The 27,403-nt window shown below is 30.1% G+C and overlaps 2 protein-coding genes across 3 annotated transcripts; one reads left to right on the top strand and one right to left on the bottom strand.

Annotated features, from left to right (window-relative positions):
- Positions 1 to 856: 856 nt before the first annotated feature.
- Npc1a (Niemann-Pick type C-1a) lies at positions 857 to 19,988 on the top strand (the record flags this gene model as incomplete). Its single annotated transcript, XM_071715680.1, is given in 22 exon segments — positions 857 to 1,084; positions 1,087 to 1,206; positions 1,303 to 1,567; positions 1,569 to 1,593; positions 2,761 to 2,853; positions 2,855 to 2,954; positions 4,412 to 4,540; positions 6,123 to 6,242; positions 6,348 to 6,371; positions 6,374 to 6,564; positions 6,709 to 7,010; positions 7,695 to 7,892; positions 7,965 to 8,166; positions 8,256 to 8,553; positions 8,640 to 8,767; positions 8,976 to 9,230; positions 9,316 to 9,479; positions 9,589 to 9,701; positions 9,794 to 10,377; positions 10,888 to 11,076; positions 11,373 to 11,460; positions 16,329 to 19,988. Coding segments are annotated over 22 exon segments (3,998 nt in total), but the record flags the coding sequence as incomplete, so codon positions are not given.
- Scp1 (Sarcoplasmic calcium-binding protein 1) lies at positions 12,126 to 23,591 on the bottom strand. 2 transcript variants are annotated; one of them, XM_071715679.1, is made up of 6 exons: positions 23,320 to 23,591; positions 22,126 to 22,292; positions 21,291 to 21,420; positions 21,032 to 21,135; positions 20,497 to 20,670; positions 12,126 to 12,408 (listed from the first exon to the last, which is right to left on the bottom strand). In XM_071715679.1, exons 1-5 carry the CDS (start codon positions 23,369 to 23,371, stop codon positions 20,542 to 20,544), a joined length of 582 nt encoding a protein of 193 aa, XP_071571780.1. In that variant the 5' UTR covers positions 23,372 to 23,591; the 3' UTR covers positions 12,126 to 12,408; positions 20,497 to 20,541. The 2 variants fall into 2 exon arrangements, with proteins under 2 accessions (XP_071571780.1, XP_071571779.1); XM_071715678.1 differs by lacking the exon at positions 12,126 to 12,408 and having other exon boundaries at positions 20,387 to 20,670.
- Between the last annotated feature and the right edge of the window lie 3,812 nt (positions 23,592 to 27,403).

Here is a 27,403-nt window from a genome sequence, read left to right as displayed (position 1 = left end):
TCAGTTTATGAATTCTTTAAGCATTCTTTTGGAAACAATTCAAAAATGATAATTTTTTAGTTATATCGTGTTGTAGCCATACGAAATAGGGACCTTCCAGGGAAGATTCCTAATGTGAAATTAACAAGAGCGCTATCTTACACTCTCATGCGTGTAAGATAGCGCCCTTGCTCATATCGCTTATCTAACACGGTCTTTCCTTTCTTTCTTTTTCTAACAGAACTTATAACAGAAATAAATTTAAACGAATATTTGTCTCTTAAATAAGATATAAACGTTGTACCAGAAGAGAATAAATATGTCTCTCGAAATAAACAATAGTTCTAATAAATTAATATACTACTTATATAAACTTAAATTAATTTGGAACAATCAAGTAATTGTTATTGACAATATTATTACCATTGCTAGTCGTATACCTCACTATATAGGAATATCTTTATAATAAGAAACGAAATATCATTCCTTTGTTAGAGTTCTTCATTCAATATTGTGTTTTATATTAGGTGAATTAAATCATTAATTCAGCTCATTGACTCAAATAAATCTCATCAGACTTTAATACGCAGGTCATGAAGAACTCAATTAGGAAATGCCTTATGTAATACTCCATATATTCTATATAGTATGCCTGCATGAGCGCGGCCAGTAAAACTTATCACCCATCGAATATGACGATATTTATAATCCATTATTATAATATATAGATACTAATACATGTTAGTAATACGTTAGATACAGTAAGAGAAAAATGTTTTAATTCACAACGAGTTAAAGCTAATTCTATCACGCTGTTTTGTTTCACGAAAGAGTAGATTATTTAATGAAAGTCTAAAATGTTATTATTTCCAAACAGTTGTCAGTCAAGAAAATGATCATTGTATATGGTATGGAGTATGTTACACGGATGCAGCTATGCACAAAAAGTATTGTCCTTACGATGGACCACCGAAGCCATTGAATTCTGAAGGGCAAAAATTGTTGGCTAAGCATTGTCCACATTTGTTGGTGGATGATGGCAAAGGAATTAATACCTGCTGCGATACAACTCAGCTTGCTACGTTAGACTCAAATATCAAGCTTGCATCAATTTTCTAAAAAGATGCCCTAGTTGCTTAGATAATTTAGTGAAACATTTTTGCGATTTTTCATGCGCTGGTAACCAAAGCAAATTTATCAACATTACGGAGAAAGGCGAAGCAAATGGTAATTATTATATTTCATCATTTAATATATTCAAGATTTAATATTTATGTTTATAACATTTTGATATGCATTTTACTATTTTGAATCTCTTTCCAGGTGTAGAATATATTAACGGGATAGGTATATATATAACAAATAAATATCTTGACGGCACGTTTAACTCGTGCAATAAGGTGTCAGTGCCGAGTACGGGGCAGTTAGCATTGGATTTAATGTGCGGAGAATGGGGTGCAAGTAGATGTACTCCTTTGAAATGGTTTCACTATATGGGTGATGCGGAGAATAATGTTTATGTACCTTTCCAAATCACATATGTGAATACTGACAAACCTGTCGGATCATTTGTGCCATTAGACCCTCAATCACACATGCAGTACGGCGCTAAACGTTAGTATTATTTTTTAAATAGAATTTTTTTATTAGAAATGTATATGCGTATAAATATGCAACATATACTTTCTGCGTGAACAATACATACAAAAATGTATATCACAAATGCTCTTTTAAATCTATAAAATTCATTGACAGCGTAAAACTTTTTAATAAGATAAGTGTATAACGCAAAGTGTATAATGCATTCATTAGCTACACATTTTTTCTCCTATAAGAATCTGTTAAGTACTGATAAATCACTTTTTTCTTTGCTTCACACACGAGTTTTACGTTATACATGACAAATGTAATGAATAAGTAACAGAAAAGAACAACACTGTGAATGGTTAGATTTTTTGCTGATTAATGCACACACAATCATACTTTTTATCATTCTGCAATTTAATGGTAATCAAAAGCAGGTGATCAAGAATAACAAGTTCTTAATAACTCATGTAATATTCATTAGTTAAGATTAAATAGATTAGTTTATTTTATATTTCCACGGAATTACATAATATTTTATTTATTAATTTTTGTAATAAAGCATATGCATGATTAAAATTAATATAAGATATATCTACTTTTTATGTGTATACTATAGGATCCAAAGTTGAATATTTAAATATAATTCGCCTATTATTTCATATACGAAAAAAATGTTGGACTTAATTTTAAGAAATAAATATGATGCAATAAAAATTTCTTCAAAATTATTGTTTAAAAAATTTTTTAAATTATAAATATGCTATTTTAAAATGGAAAAAGAATATATTTTTCTTACATCAAATGACACTAAAATGAAAAATCATCTAAGTTAATTAAAAATTGATGCAGTTAGAATTGTTTAGGACAATTTAAATTGTATATTATATACAATATTTTTAGTATTATTTAATTTAAAAAGCATTCTATTGAGACGTGCGTTCCGATATTCACTGCAAATACTGAAATCTATAGTTTACATGACGTACATTATAGATTTCAGTACTGACAGTGAATATCAGAACTCAGCCTTAGATATTTGCTTTAACAGACCACTCTATTATTGTCATTCAGTAAAAGATTCAAAGAGCATCTATAAATTGTTTTTTTTTTATTATAAGACACGAATGAAATATGCAAACAAGACAGTATAACAAAAGTGATTGATTACAAAAATTTGTTTAACTTTTTTTATAGAAAAATACTCCAGCTTGCAGTTGCGTCGATTGTGAACAAAGTTGTCCAGTACCACCACCGATGCCTCCACTACCAAAACCGTTCTCAATATTTGGGTTACGATGGTTACGAAGTTATAATGACAATTATTTTATATGTGGGCACCTGCCTTTTCCTTCTGTTAATGATGTGTTTCAGTCATAGGAAGCGTATAGGTAAGAAATTTAACCCTGTTGTGCATTTCAAAAGTATATATTCTTTAAATATGTATAGGGAGGTCCATTATATCTTATTATTTAAAATATCTCTATTAATATTTTTTTGCTCTTAAGAATAGGAAAGAAAAATGTCTAAGACAAGATTATTCCGTCTGGCATATATTATCTTTCTCAATTTTTTTCGAAATTTTACAATTATAAATGTGTTTTTACAACAATTTAAGATAGGTTTTTTACACATGTTATAATTAACTTGATAAATTGCAATGTAAATTCATACAACTTTAAATGACTTTGAAAATTTGCATTTACATCAATTTCACATTTTTCATAGATGAAGGATATTTCTTGTCATTAAAGATTATCTTTTATTATAAAACAATATAAGATGTATAATGCAATGTCTGAAGAAGCACTCAATTACTATTAGTAGTATTACAACAGATGCTTGAAATAATTGCTTTAGACTGCTAGACTATTCTTAAAAACAATGAGATATTTCAGATGATAAAATAAATTAATTATCCTACAACATATTTAAAACATATATAAAAATTATTGCTAAATATTGCAACAAATTAAGGAAATGGAAAATGCATGTATCTTTTTCAATTGAAGCTATTTTTTAAATTATATTTGCATATAATTTATTGAACATAGTGACTAATTGTAGTTATTATGTAACTTGTGTTATTATTATTAATTATCTCTTAGTGAATATATAAATAAGTGTGGAAGTGAAGAGTTGATTATATGATTAATTTATTCTAACGATTCTTGGTGTTTTATTGCTGGAATTTTTTTTTTGGTTTTTTTTGGTGAGATCTTTTTCTTGCACTTATTTATTTTATTTGAAATTCCGAAAGACATGTATAATAACACCGTGAAAGTCTTAATTTCTTATTTACAACATACGTTAAAAACAAACATTATTTTTGTGAGAAGTATCAAAGAGATTATTGAATGATATAATTATTGTTCATCTACAGTTACGCCAAATATAGTGTACTTTTAAATTCATATAAAGATAATCATTTACACATACATAAAGCTATACAAAATCTATAAGATATTAAGTACTGAAACATTAGTTCAGAAGAAAATAATCTCTTAAATAACCTTTTATAACGAATGTATGTTATCCACTTTGTTTATTGAAACATTTGCTGCACAATTCTTATACAATATTTTCTTAGAAGTGTATTGTTAACATTTGCACTAACTTTAACTTTTTTTTTTTTGTTACTTTATGAATTACGTATATGTAATATTATCGTGGATATTTAGGTTTGTAATAAGTGTGACTCAAATAACTTTTGTCGTGTGCGGAACGAGTATTTACTTTGTTATGTTAACTATTTGAAGCACATATGATTTTCATATAATACTTATGTATATCATACAAATGAGTACAGACTATAGGTTGTGTATGTATGGTGTGCGCATATGTATAGTTGCACGAGGAGAGGAGGTAGGAAGACAGGTGGGTAGACGGCTAGCTGCCGGATTACACCCAGGAGATGGTGCTCGTATGCCCTTGCCGCTGACCAAGAAGACAGTCCACCTTCAGTCTAAGCGTTCTAGTAGGTTTTTTCGATTCTAAAGCTTCGATGTATTCGTCATTACTGTTATAGCTTTTCTGTTGCTTCATAGCTTTTGTGTCTTTTCGCTTTATTTTCAGCCCTTGCAGATTATGCCTGCCAGGATGTCAATTGCGCATTAGACAAATTTTCCCACTTATTTTCCCAATTATCTACATTGGGATTTATTAAATGTTCTGTTTATAGCGTTAAGCTGTACATAACTATATTTCTTTTGCAATGCAATACTGTATAGTCACATGATGACTTAGGATAATTAACTATACAATTGCACTAAAAGTCTAAATGCTTAAGAGTGACGCTTGAAAAAGTTTGCATTTTATATAATTATAGTAAAAATTCATAAAATGCATGAACTTGACGAGATATATTCGGATAATCTATTACATTGCATAACAATCTCATTATGATTTTGTGTATGATATAAATACTCTTTTTTTCATAAATAACTTTTTAAGAATATTTCCTATAAAGAAGTTTCATAAGGAAGTAAAATATACATTTTCCTTAAAAATCCCCTATAATTGACAAATATTTATATAAATATTATATTTTCTGCTCACAAAAATTGTGTTATATAAGTATTTCATATGTTTGTGTTAATGTTGCGTTTATATACGTAAATTTTATATACATACATACATTATATAATATATATTATATAATATATATATATATCCACACACACACAATACTTAATATTTTGCATGTTGTTACCAATATGTTACGTGTATGTGATAGGCGGCACTGCTTTAAATAGGTAATTTTAAGATGAGGAAAATGTGCCGTATATAAGCTTAATCAAGAAAAACATTCCTCCATTATAGCATTGGAAAATGATTTCTTTAAAAAATGAATTATAAAGCGCAATTACGCTTTATTGTCTAATATTTTGTATATGCATATGTCACTTCATGTGTAAAATATGGCACATTCAAATAGAAGATGCCTATAATTTTTGGAAATTATCAAAATAAAAATTTAAAGCATTTTAAGCACAAATTATTTTATTATTTCTTGTAAAATTAGTGGAATAAAATCTTTAATATTATTGAGGGGACTTCTTTATATCTTAACACTTATAATTAGTCGTAACTATTCTAATTGTACATATTCTATATTACTTTTGTTAACGTTAAACGTTATTTTCTTGTAAGTTAACAAGATTAGTAATTTCAGTAATTAAAAAAAATTTGATTTATTTTATTTTAAGTTAATTTTAATTAAAGAATTATATTTATATAAGAAAGTTAACTTTTTTAAATGTAATATTGTCTCAACATTGTTAATTATAATTATGTTTAAGGCACTGTACTTTTTATTATTGTTAATCTCGTAAAGATTACTTATTTTAGGAACATTTTAACGTTTTTTATAGAATATTTTTATACTGTCTTGTATAAGAAATTATTGGTTAGTTATAGCATTATTATATTCATTATAGATGATAGAATGTTAATTGTTTACAGCACGTGCACTCAAGATTGTTTAAACTGCATAATGGTGCTTAATTGGTATTTATAAGTTTTTGAAAATTTATTATACTTTATATAAATGTTTTTAGGTGTCATATCTAGCGATGAGTTGCCAGCTGAATTTGATGAAGAACAATCCACGTTTATTGAGAAGCTTGGAGCAAATACTGACAAATTTTTGCAAGAATTCTTCTGCAAGTGGGGAACAGGTAAATAAAATAGTTAATTTTTTTACATTTTGTGATATAGTTTACACAAAATTAGATTATAATATTGCTCTATATTTGCTTACAACGACTAATATTCTTTTGTAGTTTGTGCTTCTCGACCTTGGTTAATACTTTCCTTGGCTTCCTATTGATTGTTGCCTTGGGACATGGCATAAAATACATGCAAATTACTACAGATCCTGTGGAATTGTGGGCATCCCCGAATTCCCGATCGCGCGTCGAAAGGGAATATTTCGATAAACATTTTGAACCCTTTTATCGAACTGAACAAATTATTATTACTTCCGTTGGCTTACCGAATGTATGTATTACAGAAATATATTAGACTATTATCTTTGCATAGAACAAGTTATATTTTTAATACATATTTTACAAAATAAGAAAAGCGCTACTGTAATTGTTTTTTTATTATTCTGTATGTATAATTGTCTAATATTAATTACAGATTGTACACAAGACCTCTGATGGCCCAATTGTATTTGGTCCTGTGTTTAATAACACTTTTCTAAAAACAGTCTTTGAATTGCAAGAAGGTATTAAGAGTATAATTACTCCTAACAACTATACATTAGCGAATATATGTTTTGCTCCTTTAACTGGACCATTTACTGGTCCGACGACTGTTTCGCAATGCGCTATTCAAAGTATTTGGGGTTACTGGCAAGACAATTTAGAAAAGTTTGAAGATTCAGACGAAGAGGGGAATTACACAGTGAACTATTTGGACCACTTCAGAGTTTGCTCGCAGTAAGTGATGGAAGCAAAAAAAATTGTATATTTAATGTAATATTTATTTATTTAAACTCCTGTTTCTTGAACTATGAGTTCTCGAAATAAGTTACCCATACAAGTTTAGCTTATATTCCTTCACTGACAAACTTCAACTCTTCAATCAATCTTGTACAAAGTTCAGGCATGAATTGTGTGAGAGTCGAACGCACCGACTATGAGTCGATTATTCTCACACAGAACTACGCGTCATCCCATATTTATTTATTTATATTTATTATTATATTATAGAAATAATATAAGCAAAATAACAAGAATCATAGAGACACGCATTATAAGTAATAAAATACGAAAATGTAATTATGAGATTGAAATTAAAAGAGATTCTAAAGAATGTATATATATAAAAAGAATTTATATTATTATTAGAAAGTGAACTATGTATCACTATAGTGATAGGATCTACTTTAGATAAATTTTTTTATATTGATATAAAAAAGTAAAAAATTACGATGAACTTAAAACTTTTAAGATCAATTATTTAAAAAATATAACAAAAGTTGATAAGAATTACTGTTGATATGTTATAATAAATATCAAGTATCTGAGAAATAAGTGTAATATCTTTTGAGTATATATATATATATATATATATATATATATCATTTATATTTATATTACGTTTATGTATTTTTCTTTCAGAAATGCATATAATCCTGAATGCCTCGCACTTTATGGCGGTCCTGTAGAGCCAGCAATTGCAGTAGGTGGATTTTTGTCTCAGGGGCAAGATCTTCACAATCCACCATATGAAAAGGCAACTGCTATAATCCTTACTTTTCTCGTAAACAATTATCACAACAAAGCCAAGTTGTTACCCGCTATGGAATGGGAAGAAAGGTAAATTTACGCGGCAAATTCGAAATAAGATTATATCTTATAGATTATATTTCATTTATATCCAAATTTCAGCTATATCAACTTTATGAAAAATTGGACGGCAACAAGAAAACCGGCATTTATGAACATGGCGTTTACGTCCGAACGTTCTATCGAGGATGAACTGAATCGTGAATCTCAATCGGACATTGTAACAATTCTGGTATCATATATCATTATGTTTGGATATATTGCGGTGTCTCTTGGCCAAATTAGATCATGTTCCCGTCTTTTGGTGAGAATCTTATGCCACGTGCTTTCTTTTCCTTTCGCATCTTATTTAATATTACTAATATTTTAATATGTGATCAATTTACATTTTAGCACGATTCTAAGATTACTCTTGGACTTGGAGGTGTACTTATAGTGTTGGCGTCTGTGATTTGTTCGGTTGGATTGTTCGGTTTTATTGGTATACCAGCTACACTAATCATCATTGAGGTCATTCCATTCTTGGTGCTGGCAGTCGGAGTAGATAATATTTTTATTCTCGTTCAAACTCATCAGAGAGAAGGCAGACGCCCGAATGAATCGATCCCGGAACATATCGGTCGTACATTAGGTCAAGTTGGTCCTAGTATGTTACTCACAAGTGTGTCGGAAAGCTGTTGTTTCTTCCTTGGTATGTGTTAGCATAAGATATTGTAAACATACACGAAAATTGTATGCGAATAAGCTGTTGCAATTAATATTTCTTTTTGTCTACAGGTGGCCTCTCTGATATGCCTGCCGTGAAAGCGTTTGCCCTCTATGCTGGAATGGCATTATTAGTAGATTTCATATTACAAATCACATGTTTTGTCAGTCTTTTAGCACTTGACACAATTCGGCACGCGGTATGTTTTATACAAGACAATTTATGTTAATACTTCATTTATTCTAATCCATTCAACATTTTTTGTCAACAAGACTTTGTAGAGATTTAATTTTTATTACTATTTTATAGGAGAGATCCTTTTCTCTCCCTCTTTCTCGCTCACATTTATTTTATATATTATATTCATGATCACACTAAATGCATAAGATATCTTTTTATGATTTCAGAATAATAGGCTAGATGTATGTTGCTTTATTCGCTCCAAGCGAGATGATGGGGAAGAAGTGGTAGATGGAGTACTGTATAAAATTTTCAAACTTGCATACGTCCCATTATTGCTGCAAAAATGGGTTCGCGCAATTGTGATGGTTGTGTTTTTCGGTTGGCTCTGCAGCAGTATTGCCGTAATACCGCATATCGAAATTGGCCTAGATCAGGAACTTTCTATGCCCGAAGATAGTTTTGTGCTTAAATATTTCCAGGTATGTAATCGATAAAGCAAAAATATCAAACTGAATATGAATTATAAAAAATTATACAAAAATTAAAATTTTTGCTTTTTTTCAGTTCTTGAATAATTACTTATCTATCGGGCCGCCAATGTATTTTGTTGTTAAAGATGGCCTAAATTATTCAGATACGAAAATGCAAAACTTAGTGTGCGGTGGACAGTATTGTAATAGCGATTCAGTGTCAACGCAAATATTTAGTGCATCTAAACAACCAAATAGGTATATTGCTATAAGAAACAGAAAATTTCACGAATAAATCTAATTTCATGTTTACGTGTCTTTAGATTTTACTGAAAAAATATTCTCAATTTTTGTTCTCTTTGTTTAGAACTTACATAGCTAAGCCTGCTTCATCTTGGATGGATGATTATATCGATTGGTCGGGATTATACGGTTGTTGCAGATATTTTCCTACGAACAATTCATTTTGTCCGCATACCGGTATGTATTTTTCTTTAAGAAATTGATATAATCACGTATGTTATATTTTCCTATTTTAATCGAGTTATTTTTCACATATTTTTGGATTGCAGATCGGCACTGTTCTCTTTGTAATGCCACTTTGAACGAATACAATAGACCAGTGCCCATTGACTTCAACAAATATGTATCGTTCTTCCTACAAGACAATCCCGACGAGACATGTGCTAAAGGGGGTCATGCAGCTTACGGACATGGTGTGAATTACATTACCGATCCTAACACGGGAATGTCGACAGTCGGTGCTTCTTATTTCATGGCTTATCACTCTATTCTCAAGACATCGGCCGATTATTATGAATCGATGAGAGCAGCCAGAGTAGTGGCGGCGAATATTACAAACATGCTCAACTGTAACTTGAGAAGGCTCAGTAAAAACACTACCGTAGAAGTTTTTCCCTACAGTGTTTTCTATGTATTTTACGAGCAGTATCTGACTATGTGGCCCGACACATTGCAGAGTATAGGAATCTCATTGCTTGCTATATTTGTGGTTACTTTCTTGCTAATGGGTTTGGATATCTTCTCATCACTTGTGGTTCTAATTACAATCACAATGATCGTCGTTAATATTGGTGGTTTAATGTATTGGTGGCATATAACTTTGAATGCAGTATCTCTGGTAAATCTTGTCATGGTAAGTTGATTATTGCAAGAACAGTGGATTTTAGTTCACATTGTTATATAAATCAATCTATTGTTATCTGGACATTTTTTATAGCTGTATATTTTAAAAAATTTAAGATGGGATATATATTATTAAATAGAATAATGAAATGTTTATATTATAAATTTGTTGATTTCTTTTCCATATTTTATTTTCAATTATTTTAAATTATATTTCTGCTTATTATATTTTTAAGACATATATATGTTTTTTTCGTTAATATTAGAATAAGAAATGGATAATATTTTATATATTGCTATGAATGCTCTTTTTTTAAGGAACTTTATATCTCATTTGTAATTCAAATATATATTTATTGTATAATTATATTTTTATGATATTAATGTACTGCAAGAACAAAGAAAGACAAGTGAGAAAAAAATATAAAAATATAATAAATACAGCTAAAAAGTAGTTCAGAAAAATCTACTATGTAACAGTTGTTGAAAATGTATCATTCAATGTTGATTTTTATTATAGGCAGTTGGTATAGCCGTCGAGTTTTGCAGTCATCTGGTACATTCTTTCTCTGTCTCAGTTCAAGCAACTAGAGTTGAAAGAGTCGCAGATGCATTGACAAATATGGGTAGCTCAGTATTTAGCGGTATTACGCTGACAAAGTTTGGCGGTATTATAGTACTGGGCTTTGCAAAAAGTCAAATTTTCCAGGTTTGTCTTTGTTCTATTATAACATTAAATGGAACGCCAATTGTCTAATATTTAAATTATCAATCATTGCGATCAAGAAACATACTCGGCTTTTAGTTTAAGTAATTTGAAATATTAAAGTATTTATATTTATTGATTTTTTAATAGCTTCTCTCGATCCTTTTAAAATGATTTTTAGTACTTGTAATATTATTATCAATCAATCATGATTATAACGTAGATAATTGGTGTTCTGTTTGTTTATATTTTAATTGTATAAAATTACTCGGAATTACTCAGCTAAGAGATATTTGCAGGTATTTTACTTCAGAATGTATTTGGGTATTGTACTATTTGGAGCGGCACATGGTCTCATCTTTTTGCCGGTACTGCTAAGTTATATAGGTAAGATGGTGCTGTCATAATTATGACAACTATTATATATACAATTTTTTGTTGGTATATGTATGCCAGAAAAGTCTATGTTACATTCTTCGGTAACTCAAGTCTTCTGATTCTCACATGCTATCAGCATATACTATTTTGTATTTATTAAAGTTTATTCAACTGTTTGATGAGGAAATATAACTTTGAAAATATTTTGTTGTATTTTATATCGTTTTATGTCTGAAAAATTATTGAAGATAAGGATAAATTTTCAAATTTTTAATATTTTCTGCGTGTAAAACATTTATTGAAATTTGAATTTCTGCATTTTGGACTGAGTTACAACATAACTCCCAAATATTTGATCTGAGACAAAATCTAGTTTCTTTTGTTTTTCTTTTTAATATATTTATCGGGATCTAGTAGACAAATTTTGATATTTTGGCTAAAAATGATTTTTTAATTTCTCTCTTTGAAAAAGATGTTTTGTATATGTTTCCAAAATTTTAATTATTTTATATATTTAAATATATGTTGTTCACATGTATTATTAACACTTTATGTTGCATGAAGCATATTTTGTGTAAATTCAGATTTTATTGGTAGATACACTTGATAGTATAGTCACTACAGTTTTAAGAAGCATCAGAAGCATTTTAACGCTTAGGGAGGAAATAGAATAGTTAAACAATAATTTTTATTTGGATTCACCAGTGTTATATTAATTAAAATTTCATTTTTATATCCCTATGTGTATTGCAAAAACCTTCAGCTTTTCATGTATATAATTAATACGAGCAGCTTTTCAAATTCGACAAAGAGTAACACATTGAAATATTTCTTTGTCAAATTTCTTTACTAACGTCTGCGCTTAGTCTTCTTCATTGAGAAGAAACGTGTTCTTTAAATATACATTTTTTGAGTAATGCGGACTGGCACCATGGCCCCTGGTGGTTTTAGGCTCACCTATGAACAAAGAGAAATTGGCGAATCACAAGAGAGCGATGCATGGAAATCTGGACAACGTGCAAGAGACATCCTTGAATCATCGTGTAAGCAAACACAATTCTCCCACACCCACTACAACCACACCTACGTTCAAAGTGCTTGAATGTGACAGATAGGTATGCAGAGCATCTGAATATAAAAAAGGAACGTCCACGTTTTGACATGTGGTAAAATTTCTTAGTATTTTTTTCTTCTATGTCCAAAATCTGTCATCGTATTTTCGTGTTGTTTATTTTGCACAGATAGACTGAGTTTTCAAAGTATTATTTAATATTGTCGATTTAACATTATCGTTATTTAGCACATGTGAATATGCATCCAGAAAGTGCAATTCTTTTTAATATTACAGATTATTGCTCTCTTATTTTTCATTTAAATATAATAGGTTGGAAGACTAAAATGATATTATATTTTTTCCCAATTTATATAAGTTTATGAAACTATCTGATATATTCTTTTTGTAAACCTATTTTAAAATCACAAGAGTCTCAAGCACGTTATTTTAATTTCATACACATATGCGAAAACTTTAAGAATTATTAAAAATATGTATTATTATTTTAACATGTATATAACTTTCAATTCATTTTAACATATTTTTAACATATCTAACATCTAATATTTTCAATATTACATAGTAAGAATTTGTACGATAAACAAATTCAAAAAGTATGTAATTGCACTTTTTGCCTCAATGCAGTGTTTTTCTCTTATTTTTAATTTAATTTATTTATATATGGAAGAAAATGCAATCTTTTAATCTTGAAGGTCAAAATTTAAAGAGAGTCTTGACAAGATTTTACAGGAAAATATTGCATTAACGCATTCCTATGCATAACAAAATAATGCTGCTAATACGACAGTAAATAACATATGTATAACCTTGTTTAAATTCTCAGTCTAACCGATTGCACTATATTAGGGGTGCGTTCAGAAACATCACCCGATTGCTGAAAATCCTACAGCGTATGTTACGTGCACTATAGATTTTCGACACTCAGGTGATGTTTCTAAACGCTGCCTAAATAGCTATAAAAATTTATTTTGTATTCATAACTTCCAGTCTATATACAATCATATACGTGCATACTTACGGTCTATATACATCTATAATAAAATTAATGTGTAAAAAAATCCGATAGAACAATTTTTATTAATAGATCAATCTTAATGTGCATATGAAGCTTCACTAAATTTGTATTCTAATGTTTTTTAGATTAATTTTATTAGAACGGAAGTTATGAACACCTAAAGCTAGACAAATCTAGACAATTTATAATCACCTTGTATATTAGCTGGCACATTAATTTGAGTAACTTATTAATTGTGGTCGTTAAGATTGTTCTAGTTATATCATGTATTTAAAGTTTGTATTCGAGATGTTTCTAACCATATTAATGAGTGTGGGATGGAAAAGCTTTTTAGAAACATGCTACTCTAATTTTACTTTATGATGTTAAATGATATGTTATTTTTGTATATTAGTTGATTATTATTATACATGGTGTGATAAGACTACCGTCTTTAATACCTTAAAAAATGGGAGAAAGAAATCTAACAAAAATTGTGTGATATATAGGAGCAGTATCATATAGCAATAGGTAATCTATGTATTAAATTTCTGATATATTCTAATGGTAAATATTATTGTGCTTCACTAAACTTCTTAATTTTGACTAAATTACCAGTTAATATTTTAAATATAGTAAATATTCAATAGATTCCTGTGTTTCAATAGATTCTTTAATTGTATATGACTGAATCACCAGTTAAGAGTTATAATATTGAAGTACATTCCAAAATATTTTTGTCACAAATGATCTTCATTAATGATCTTATGTCATAGGCTATTATATTTGTTTTAATAGATGTTATTAGAAAATAAACACAAAACTATTGATATAGCATTTAATTAAAAAAAAGTGGAATAATAAATTTCTTTTGACAGTATAGAATAACAATTAAAGTAATTTTTCTATGTTCATATCGGAAAGACGTTATATATTGCCAGTCACGGTCGATTTAAATTACTTTAATAATTAAACAAAAGTGCTTTTGATCTAGGAAATAATTTGATGCATTCGAGAATGCAAGTGTTACCGCCGTACGATGCTCTCTTGTGTACCGTACGATTTTTGTTAAACAAATTTTTTTTTAATCTTACTTTTTCAGAAATATTAAAGATAGTTATAGTGTTTACCCTACATATGTTAGTGCCTTTGTGCGTCATGTTTTTGTGCCTGTCACTATTTGGTTAATGCAGTGTATCTTAATACATAAAAAAAATGTTGCCTTATCAATATATTTTCTATAACGTAACCGTACGTATGTTGCATAGCATGCAATTACATATGTATTGCAACATATACAGAGTGAGTTTTGTTTCGTGTACCAATTATCTCCGCCAATTATTTCAGAAAATATTGATTTATTAGAAAAATTTCCGATAGAAGTTGGAGGATTCAGAGGAGGCCAATAAACGATCTAAAGATTTTGGATCCTACTGGGCCCGACACGGGCCCTCTGAATCCTCCAACTTCTATCTGAAACATTTGTCCAATAAATCAATATTTTCTGAGATAGTTGGCAGAGATAATTGGCACACGAAATAAAACTCATCCTGTATAATCTCTGAGATTATGCATTGACCAATAATTGAATAGTTCTTTGTCGAATTTTGAAATCAAATTCCTATTAAATATAGATTGATTTTATGCTGCTATAAAATTATTGATTACAGGGATATGAAAATCCAAAAATATTATCACTGGTGAAAAAGAAAAATGTGTAGAATAAGATCACACACATGTGGTGCTCACATTGCAATTTTATCCTTTTTCCATATAATGTCACAAATTATTTTTAGATCATATATTAAAACTTTTTCAATATATATCTTTTAGGGGTTAATCTGTTATTTAAGATAATCGTTGTATACCTTTTTAATGTCTTGCTCTAATTGTAAAAGATATCCGTGGTAGATATGAATATTGTATTTGTCAATATAACAACATAACACTTTTCATCTATCGTAATATTGTAAAAATATAATAAATATGAAATTAGTAGAGGATAATTTGACATGAATAACGAAATATAATTGAAAAAAATTTTTATTCACAGAGAGTTAGATAGATAAATTACATAAATTGTCAAAAATACATAAATAAATTAAATAGTGAAAATGTTTATATAAATTTCTATAACATTTAAATCTATAACACTCACGCCTTACAATTTTGAATTAAAATTTTTTGCTGACTATATATGGATAAATATTTTATATCATTTTTATCAAAATGTCATAATGAACGGCAATATATGAAAAACTTCTGTTTATGATTAAAATCTTAAAAAATTATTTTGTAGCAAATTTATTTTGTAATTGCACGATTTTCAGTATATATCGGCAAATGCAATATGTATTTTAATTTATAGTTAATTTGTGCTAATATCTAAAAAAAAGAAGGAAAAAAATTGTTTTCTTCAAAGAGAGATTCTCGAAATTTTGTAATGTTATATGTGTTATATTTTGTAAATGCGTGTACATTATTGTGCCTACTTGAAGAAATGTTTGAAGATTTAGTATTTTTTACAAGAATGTGAGCATATTTGTTGTTGCATGAAATATTATATTGTGTTATATTTAATGAGTTGCTTCTTGTATATATCCTGTATATATAAATAGAAATAGAAATGTTACAGACACGTAGAAAATTATATGTACACAAAAAAAGTCATATGTATTGAGCAATGTTATCACACAACAGCACAATCTTAATCATACAATTTTAATGTAATCACACAGTGCGACGGGAGATTGCGCTAGATGGGATGAAGATTTAAGATGCTTAAAGTGTGCTTCTTTGTTATTTCAGGCGTGATGTCGCGCCGAGGGCGTAGAAGAGCCCGCGAACTCGCGAGCGAAAGTGAAGCTAGGCGTCACGAACGTGACAAGCCGGATTCTCCTCTACTCCAAAACGACAACTATCAACGCGCGTCCACTTCCTACGCCAGTGTGAACTCCATCGATGTGACTGATCACCATGTAATATTCTAACGAAGAATTAACCACCGATTTAATCGGATGCAATTTTTGTACTTAGAAGGACTGAAGTGAATCTATTAAATAAGTGTCAATAGAATCGTTTATCTTGAGCCATTGTGAACTGAGAGAGTTCTTCTCTTTCACGAATTCTCTCCTCCGAAATATAGAAAGTTTAAAACGAACTGTTTCTACGAAATTCTTCGAGACTGGTGAACATGTCCATCTACGTTCATATCTGGCATTATATTTTAGCGATAAATAAATTTGTATAGTTCTAAGTCTTCGTCATTTTTAGCATATTTATTTCGGGCAAGGCTTTCTTTTCTTTTTTAATGTAATATTATAGATTCTCACAGACTGTTCGAAATTAAAATATTTCGCAATTGCGAACGCTTAATCATATGCGTGATCGATTTTAAGTAGAATAATTTATCTAGAATGAAGAATTTTTGTTTTCTTACTACTCATTAAACAAATTTATTGAGAATGGTGATGAAAACGTGACGGATATAAAATGCATTTTTCTTTTTTTAATGCATTTCTTAATTGACATGAATCTTTTTTTCTGATATCGATATCCAGTTATTACTTACATAAGTATGACATTAAAGTATTGACAGTTAAAACACTTATTATTAAAACGATATTGAATTTATTAATGTATAAATTATCTAAGAGGTTGGTATCATTTGTAAAATAACCATTGCCGTGGTTTATTTTAGTGATAATATCAAAAATAATACTACACTTCAAGATTTCATGTATTTGGAACTATGATTAAATTAGTCATTAACTAAATATTTATGATAATTAACGATAAATTGTTCTATATGCCGTCCATAGTCAGTATACAAGTTGTATGCATGAAACGCATACAATCAATTTTGATAGTCGCAAATAGAGATGATATCTATATCAGGGGATTTAAGTTTTCAAGTCTTACAATAATCCATAAGTTCCATGGTGAAGCCATCCATCCAAGTCCAATTATTCTGAATCTTACCAGATCATTCGATTATCTTGTTACATCAGTACATCTGAAATTATTTTGGATTTTTCACACTGATTACCTTTGGCTTCAGAATGTAAGAATTCCGTTAATGAATGTTCGATAATAAGAAATCAGAGAATTTATTACATACTAATCATTGGTATCATTACGCGTATGTGAATATATATTCTTGGCATAAATGGTACGAATGTTGTAAATCTTCACCATGTTACTTAAAGATTAAATTTCCGTCGTAAAATGTATAATTATCAGTATTGTTGGTTAGATTTAAGTATGTTTTGTCTATTTCTTATAGGTAAATATCCTGCTTTGCCAAGTTCCGAATTTATGACATGTTAAGATATTAAATTAAGGCCAGGCAAAGTAATAGTTTCCTTGTCGCTAGCTTACTATGGATCAATAGAGAACATTATTTCTAATTGTAAGATTCAAATATTTTTCACATTATTTTTATTATGCCGTTTTTTGAGATTATTTTTTGAAAACTTTAGCGATAATTCTCACAATTCGAATGTCCGATTTCTTTTCTATTCCATATAATTATTAGATATTCAGGCAACATAAATATCTGAGAGACGTGTAAAGACACGTAAAATATGAATCTTTAAGATGCTCTTTTAAATATTGTTTTACGTTTCGTTTTGGTTGGCAAAATTTTGTGTTATTTGTATATAACTATTTTCAGGAGATAGCTGCTTCTCTGTTGCTTTTTATTAAAGCATTCGTTCTAACCCTACAATGCAGAAAATTAAGCAAGCTATTAATTAGAATTAATAGACATTGAGAAAACAGGCTACAAGAAGTACACATGGAAAATTGTACCATATTTCGATATAACGGAAAATGTATTTGTCTTTTTTATGAAAAACAAGAATAAAGTAATAAAATTTGAAAACTATAAATTTTATAAATGTATGGGTACACCTACACTTGGATTACAGGAAATAAATTGAGTTTGTTGTAGAAATTATAAAGTGGTAAATTACTTCAGCAGAAGCATCACTGCTTCAAATCGAGCTCGAAAATAATCATCGATGGGATTAAGTCATTACTATACTACGAAAATGAGGAAATAAACGCATGAATTATCTTTACGCTATTTGCGAAGAAGTTAAATAAATTACATGAAACAACTAATACAAATATAGCTTAGAATCTCACATAGCATGGGTCATACATTAGTTTAAAAATGTTTAAGTAAGTTTGTTATTGCTATATGTAATAAAAGATTAAAAAAGCATTGCAGATAAAAAGCTCAATCACTTAATTTTTATTTTTAATAATTGGATCACTCGTATACTATGTAGTTACACGTTATACTTATATAAATTGTACAAGAATTGATTTTGTGATCCTTAGTAAGCAAAAACCTCAAAGAAACGAAATACGAATCTTATTAATCCTAACAATCGACCTGTTCAAAGTATACTTGTTGCGTTATACTTGAATGGTTAAAACTAATTGAGAGAATCGCAAAATATGTATTCAAGTACATTATTCTTTGCTAAGCTTTGCAATCTCAGGCTTTGCTGACTGTATTCTATTATTCCAACAAGAAGTTTGATTACTGGTTGATTACTTAGGCACGAATTTATTATAATTTAGTCGAATATTTAGAATTATGTAAGGTTTTTGTCGAATGAAATAGAATGGGATAGTTTATATTACATTCAATTGCTAGGTTTCCAATGCGGAGTAGATTTGCCAATCTTATGCATTAGTGCGCTTTGTCGATGTAAGTTCTTTATGAAATACGACGCTTTTGCTCGATGTATATGTAACAAATTTTGCAACAGTGTCTTTTGTTTGTATACATAACAAGAACTTTAGCGGGTAAATTAATCTTAATATGTTTTTCTACATGCCTGATGCTTACTTCCTGTTTGAAAGAACTTATGGATTCGAACGTTTTATATAGAGTGTAACTTTTATACCAATCGTCAAGCAGTACATACAATTACAAAAGAAAGGAACTCGCTAGATACATACGAAGTTGTTAATATTTCTCAAGTTGTTATTGCGATATATGTATTTGCGTGCAGATGAATGTATAAGACACGAAAAAGAGCGATGGCTGCGTTAAATGTTATAAATGGTATACAAAAAAATATGTCGTGAAATGTACAAGTTTATTGTCTGGCAGACATATGCGTGTGTTCGATATACGTATGAAGCGATATATTTCGTTAAATTAATGTATATTATACTGGTTTGTTCGAAGAGTACTAATCGTAAATGATCTTCGATTTACACTGCACCATGTATATGACGAAATGCATATCAATAGAAGCTTCGATATAAATATGAAATATTGTGAAGGAGTGAAAAAGTGTAAGCGTCAAATTAAATTATAATGTTATGATGGATAAACGGAAAATGAAAGAAAAGAAAACTCAGAGAAGCATCTCAAGTAGCATGCAAAGCGTACTGTGTTGTCACATAAATAGAAATAAATTTTCTCTTGTTTGTACCATATAATTGCATTATATTATTTTGTTTAATTATATTTCAGAAAATCTATATATACTGTTTATCGTAAATTGCAGTTTTGTGCTCACACACACACACACACACACACACACATTAAATAGATGTATTTTTTACACGCTCACGCGCGCGCGCGTGTTATTATTTAAAAATTCTAATTATCGATCTGGAAATACATTATCACAGTTTTCAAGAAAAGGAATTATTCCAGAAATATATTTCTTGATAATTATTCTGAATTTTTGTCATTGCTATATATATTGCTACATGCGATGTTGAAAGACTTGATAACGGAGAAACAGCGATTAATCGATATGTGATATTGCAAAGAAGAGCATTTAACATTAAGGTTTTAACGTTTACCATACGCGAAGTATGGTATGCAAAAATTTTTCATTACAATAAAATATCCGATTTATTACAATAATTTTTACAAGGATTAATACAGATATTGAGTTAAACACATTTTTTTTGTGTGTGTGTATCTTTTTGTACATACAATGACACAAAGATTCATGCCGCTTCAAAATGACAAATATTTCAGTTATGATTCTTGTCCTATTGGCCCAAAGAGGTAGATCGCTGGACAGTTGTCGTCGGGGTTACCGAGAAATTGCGCGTATAATTCCTGATAACGTGATAAGGTCAATCCACCGCGTTTTCTGTCGTCGTCCTGTTCACATAATGATCACTTTGAAGTAATTATTTTTTTTTAAATGTATTTTTATGCTTTGGAAGATTTATTTTACTAAAATATTTTTACTAAAATGATTATGGAATGAGATATATAATAAAAATTTTTTTGATGAAATAACAATTGTACTGACATAATTCTTTATTATTATTTTGCGCATTTTTTATTTACCTATAAAATAAAAAAATGCGCATCTTCCAATGGAGTGTATTTGAATTGATATGTTTTGAGATAATAAATTGGATAACAGCTACTGCTTTATAGCATCAGTTCTTTAAAGTATCAAAAAAAAGTAGTTATTTTATTTTATCAAATAATCAAATTATTTCTTTGAACTTACGTTCAAGAGACTTTGATAAGCCTTATCAAGGACGTCTATATTATCCACAGCAATCCTTGAAACACAATCATATCGAAATTCTTCGGCACCAATTACGCCGTCCTCTGGAACAGACATTATAAAAATTAAAAATCCATTATTTCAAAAAATAATTTTCGTCAATTTTTTCTATTGATCTAATTTTGTAGAAAAAAAATTATGATGTATTCACTATTCTACACAATGTATATTTCTTACGTTTGTAAATATTACACAATACCATTCATGTCAAGTATTTTGAAGTGGGTATCGATGAACATCTTCATAGCTTGAGGAAAATCATTATAAGAACGACCAACACAGCTACTTTGCACAGCCTTTTTGAATTCTTCTATCGTTACTACGCCGTCCTAGAAGGAATAATATAAATAAATGCTTATCTCTCTTTTAATATATTATACGACAGATTAACACTTTCTATTTTCTATTATATATCAGCAATACACGAACCAGAATTTGAAAGATATTTTTAATTATAATAATTATTTCAATTATAAGACTAATAGTTCAATTTTTTTTAATTTGACGTAATTAATTATTATATTTACAAATTCTTTATTTTTTATCTGTTTTTTTAAATATTTGGTAAATTTAAAATTAATAAAATCAATCGCACGTTCAAGTCCAATTAATCATTTAAGTACTTGTATATCCAGTTTTGCAAGTTTTTATAAAATGTGCTTTATTACTTTTCAAATTAATCTTCGATTATTGAATTAATATCGAATATCGAAAATTGAATGTGAAATCTAAATTGTCAATTTTCTATTAAAAAAGAAATTAAATACCTATTTTCACCGAGAAAGCGCTCGCCAAATATCAAACATAATTTTCGCAAAATTACCGAAGCAAAATACGTGGATTTTAATAGATCGTTAGATAATTGTCTTGGAACGTAAGAAAATTCGTAACAAATATTGCGAATGATCTCGAGTTACAAGAGTCTTGAGCGGCTCTTAGAATTCGAAGAATTTGAAACCGGTGCAAGACCTAAATTGTGCCAAGACAGATAGTTGGTCCGTTTTGTTATACAGAAACATTATCTTGTGACATACCTTATCAAAATCTGCCAAATCGGCTATTTCCTCCCACAAAGAGAGCATAATGTGAAGATTTTCTTGGTACCGGCTGTAATTGAACTCGCCCTTGCCTTCGATCAGCGTCATTCTTAGTGCCATGCACTCGAAATCGTGCTTATCCAAATATCCGTTGTTATCAATATCTGCAGTTATACAGGATGTTCCTCTCACTAAACGCACTTATTTTGGATCGTTGGATTTTTACAAACAGAAGTGTCCCACTTTTACCGCATTATATACCGTTGCCCGATCAATTTGCAGTCGACTTTTTCTTAATCACAAGCTTATATTATCTCTGTACTATATTTTAAATAATACGATGATGTCTTATTTTGTTGACAAATTTCCATGAAACAGTATACAAGATGTCTCACGGCAAATAAACTTAATATAAAATAATTGTTTAACAGTAGAAGAAAAAATATAACAGAAAAATGTTTTGCCACATTTCTATGTAATAATAATGATACACGACGAAGAGGTGTTTTTAAAACATTTTTCTATAGATTACTTAAAAATTATTTTGAGTTTTTAACTCTTTCCGTCATTCTGCATAGAAAAGAAATGATAAAACAATCGATTTCTATAGAATTAAAACACATCTTGAAAAATTAAAAGAGATATTTTCTTTTTAATCATTACATCATCTATCATTACAGTCTATGTGACAAATAACAAAAAAAATCATATTTTACACTTTCTTTTTTCTGTCAATTCTATCGAGATACATTTATTTTATACTTATCGGGAGACACCCCTTGTACGCATATTGTATTACCACCAATTACCATTTCACGAGATTTACACACACGAATAAAGGGAGAATACACGAGATATGACGAGATAAGACAATGCAAGAGGACGCATTTGCACGACACATATATTTAACAGAGGAACATTTCATTAATTAATAGACTGAAAAATATCGATTTACTTTGTTATAAATACCGTATATAGAAATTTTATAATTTTTTCGCACAAAACAAAGCTTTATACAAAAGAAATTTGTTTATTTTAAATTTTTTATTTATTTTTTGCAAAAAAATCACCATTTATTTTGAATTTTCGATATCGCGATTTCGTAGCGCGTATGCGTGCCGCTTTTTTAAATTGTTGTCCTCCCCTGAATCTATCTTGACTACCCTTGCAATATCCTCTGCATCTACTAACCGTACAGAAATTTCACTATGAAATTAACACGATTATCCCAGCTGTACGCCATCGTGATCACGATAATCTTTCTCTCTCAGATTCCCTTTCTAGTTTTCTTCGCGAGATGTAAAATTCTTGGACACTAGAATCCGAAAAAATGGAATCCTTTCTAAGCGCACGACGAGCTTTCTCGCCGGTTGAAACCCACGCGATGAAACTTCCACGCGGAAAGCACGTCCGGCGCGAAGAAAGTGATTCTAGAGGATGGTGATTTCATACTGAACTCGGCCAGAGTCTCGCCGGGTCTAAACTTAGGCTACCCCCTCTGAGGGAAGGGTACAAAGGCCATGATGTTGCACGGGAAAGAAACTCAGACTTTGGTGGCGGCGGTGGTGGTGGTGGTGGTGGTGGTGGTGGTGGTGGTAGTGGTGACGATGATAACAATGACAACAACGGCGGTGAAATTTGTATCGCGCGTAACTACATCCATCGAATTTGTCCTACGAAACCTTCATTCATCTCAGTTGTTCTACACTCTGTTTCTTATAGAAGCTCTTATTGTCTATTTAAACTCGAGTACCACCAACTTGTCGCACTTCCTAACAATCTTCCCATTACGGCGTGTACAGCGCAATGGGAAATAATTTTTCTGTAGAACTCTCTCCTAGAATTTGTTCGAGAGTCTAATAAAAAAAACCTTTTATAATTGTCTGCAGATCTATCACAAAAACCGTATAATTTTGTCACTAATTGTAAAAAAAAATTTGCAATTGCAACGTGCTATTACATATTCGTTTAAGAAATATATTTTGTTTATATAAATCGTCTCATTATCTTATATCTTGTATCATGAACCCAGTAAGCAAACTATCCGCAGTATGACAATAGATTAGCAGCAGATATTACAACAGATCCGGTATCATCCGTGTCTGCGTTAAACTCGTATTTGCCGGCGCGGGCGGAGTCTGCTGATATAATCTGACAGCAGATTGTCAGAAAACGAATAGAATCTGTCATTTCGTAAACATTTCAATGGAGCACACCATTTGAATAGTGTTACGAAACGATAGATTCTGCTCAGGTTCTACAGCCAATCTGCCATTATATTCTGTCAGCAGATTCTGTAATATTAAAAAAACCGGCTAAAGCTAATAAATTCTTTGATTCAGATAATCTTTTTATCAGTGATCATGTTTCCAATCTCATCGTCAACGTTATAGTATCGCGTGTGCATTAATTTTTTTACTTCTTTACTGCCTCAACACACTATACTGTAAAATATAATTTTATTTTACCAATATACAGATTAAAAATAAATGTAATTGCACGATAGACAACATGCAGAAATGTGGCTTTCATAAAATTTAAAAAGGGTCAATGGCAGCTTATTCCTTAACTCTGTTGACTCTTCTAGAAATATTCTCCAATGACACAATAGGGGAAAACTATCAATTACCGCCTATTACGTTTTCCTCGTTTGCATCGTACAGGTCGCGGAACGAAATGTTTGGAACCGCTCTATTTCCGCCTTTCCAGTTGCCGTTGACCGTCGCAATTCTAAATAAGCCGGCCTACGGATCGGAGGAAGAAGAGGTCCGAATTTAACTCAAGTCCCGCTGAAATCGGACTCGACCGAGAACTTTCCTCGTGCTATGCCGTATGTCGTACGCGACGTATGACACGGCTGTCAGGAGATACCTACGTACGTTTTCTCGATGCTTGGCAATTATTCCTGAGGTGAGACAACCTCGAGCTCTGAGAGACGAGATGCCGACAGTAGAACGGTTGAAAAAAAAAAATGGAAATAAAAAACAATACGCAAATAAAAATATGAAATAATAAGTAATAAATAAATACGCGAATAAAAATTTAGGGATAAAAAAAGAGAAAATAATATGTATTCGCACATTCGTATATGAATAAAAACGTGAACGGAAGGTGCAACTACAATTATATTCAAATACTAATGTATTACAGGTAGATAATTTGTGATTAAAATAACAATGGAAATATGAAAGTATAAACTTTATATTTTGACATTTAACCATATCTTTGGGAAAACTTCCCACCGCGTGTTCCGCCAGGCAGTTCTTCTCTATTGGTGTTCTCTTCGCGCGGCATTATTCTAATTTGAACGGAGGTCAACGAAGCAACGACTGCCTCTCGCCGCCACCTCGATTTATCTTCTTGCTCCACGTAAATGTATTTTCGTACATGGGTCTGTCCTCGGTGGACACAGTGGATCGTCACGAAACACGCGTGATCACGCTCTTTGTTGCCGATAGCGTGTAAATAAGCTCACGTGTCAGAATTGGGAGTAGGTATTTGTGCATTTTGACGGTAGCTTCGAACATCTTCAGCCCGGAAATATATTTGACATCACGAGCCAATATACCATGTGTGTGGTTTCGATTACGTTTATTACCAAAACTATATAACAGGTACGATAAGAAATAGATAAATGGGCAGATTATTTTTTAAATTACAAAATCTGGTGTTTCCATTTTTCTATCGTTTAATGTGCTTCTTACTTTAACATATTTTTATTCAAATACATATACTATACAATTCAGATATACAAAAAAGATACTAATCTTTTTTTCTAAAATTTCTCTTCAAATATCGTTCTTTGGATTTTGATGAACGTTCTAATCACGGTTTAGTTTGCTAACAATAAGATATTCAAGAATGATTAATGGCACGGTCGTAACGGCTAGGAAAGTGAAGTAATTCTTGGCAAGACAACAACTGTATCTAGAATATAAACGCATTGTTTTATTTTTCATTCGTGTCTCACTTCATTACCCGTAAAAATAATACAGTAATAATGATACGAGAGAACGAAAAATAGTGGATTTTCTGTTTATAATTTTAACCGGTAAGAAGACAATTGCAGTCACTTAAATAATTTAAAATCAATTTTTTTCACTTAAAATTCGAATAGATCTCTAGGAAGATTTAATGTTGACTCTTCCCAACTTTTTATTATTCGAGATTAGATTTTCATAGCCATCTTCCATTCGTATGTGGTTATCATTAGACAATAAAAATATAGTTTTATTATCTACTTCCATCACTGAAACTCGATTTGCGCAAATCGTTAAGAATATGTATTTACACTTGCAGAAAATTTCGAGGGCATTAACATCCCACTATTTTTGTTGAAGAAATATTGTTTTTTAAATTAATAATAAAACAATAAATTACATTCGAAGATTGATTCTGCATCCAAAAGCGCTTTTATGATTTGTCGCTAATTATTGAAAACTCTGAAGACAAATTTATCTTTCGTAGCCATGATGCACGTCAAGATAATTCATCGGATACGTATGCTACGTTAAAGATACTTTCGAATTAACTTGCACGGCAAATTAGAGCGGGCTGCCAAACCAAACGTCGCTATGGATGACTTTTCGCAATTATGCACGGGCTTACGGTTATTTGGCGACCTGCCCAGCCCGGTAATAATTACGCCCAGATCTGCTACCAAACTATGTAAACGCGAGAGTGATAAATGCGCGATTTATCTCGCGAGGAGATAATTAATTAGCTCAAGTACATCATCACTTTTCGAAGATGTCTCAGTGCCGCATGATTAACTCTTTGTGTCCGAAATTTGTACCGTGACGAGAACCATGCAAAACGCTTCTCCTTTGTAACTGAGCACCGGAAGAGATTTGCAATTATTGGTCAAATATTACTAGACTCGCGACATTTCCTCGGAAGCTGAATACTTAAAACTAAGGTTTAATGTTTCGTTATATATTTTAAATTAAATTATTAATAACTTGACACACATCTTTAGCTATTTTATGTTAGATATAATTTCTAAAACTATTTTTTATAATTTTTAGAAAATATTTTGTACATTATAATATTTGATATTTTATATATTTCATAATATTATAACATTATATTAATTACATTGTAATATATTCTTTATAATATTTTCATGTTTATTTGATTGACGTTTTATGATATAATTAAAAAATTATACTGAAATCTTCAATAAAGAGAACCATTGCATTCCGCTCTACTTATAAACACGCCTCGCTACTCATATAAGAATTACGCTTATACAAGAAAAAAAAATGAAATTGAT

Source organism: Temnothorax nylanderi, unplaced genomic scaffold (genome assembly GCF_030848795.1).
Source record: "Temnothorax nylanderi isolate EJ_2023f unplaced genomic scaffold, tnyl_v1.0 TNYL_tig0169_pilon, whole genome shotgun sequence".
Taxonomy (NCBI): domain Eukaryota; kingdom Metazoa; phylum Arthropoda; class Insecta; order Hymenoptera; family Formicidae; genus Temnothorax; species Temnothorax nylanderi.
The sequence above is the reverse complement of the archived record's forward strand: the minus strand, read 5'-3'. Positions and strand labels throughout refer to the sequence as shown.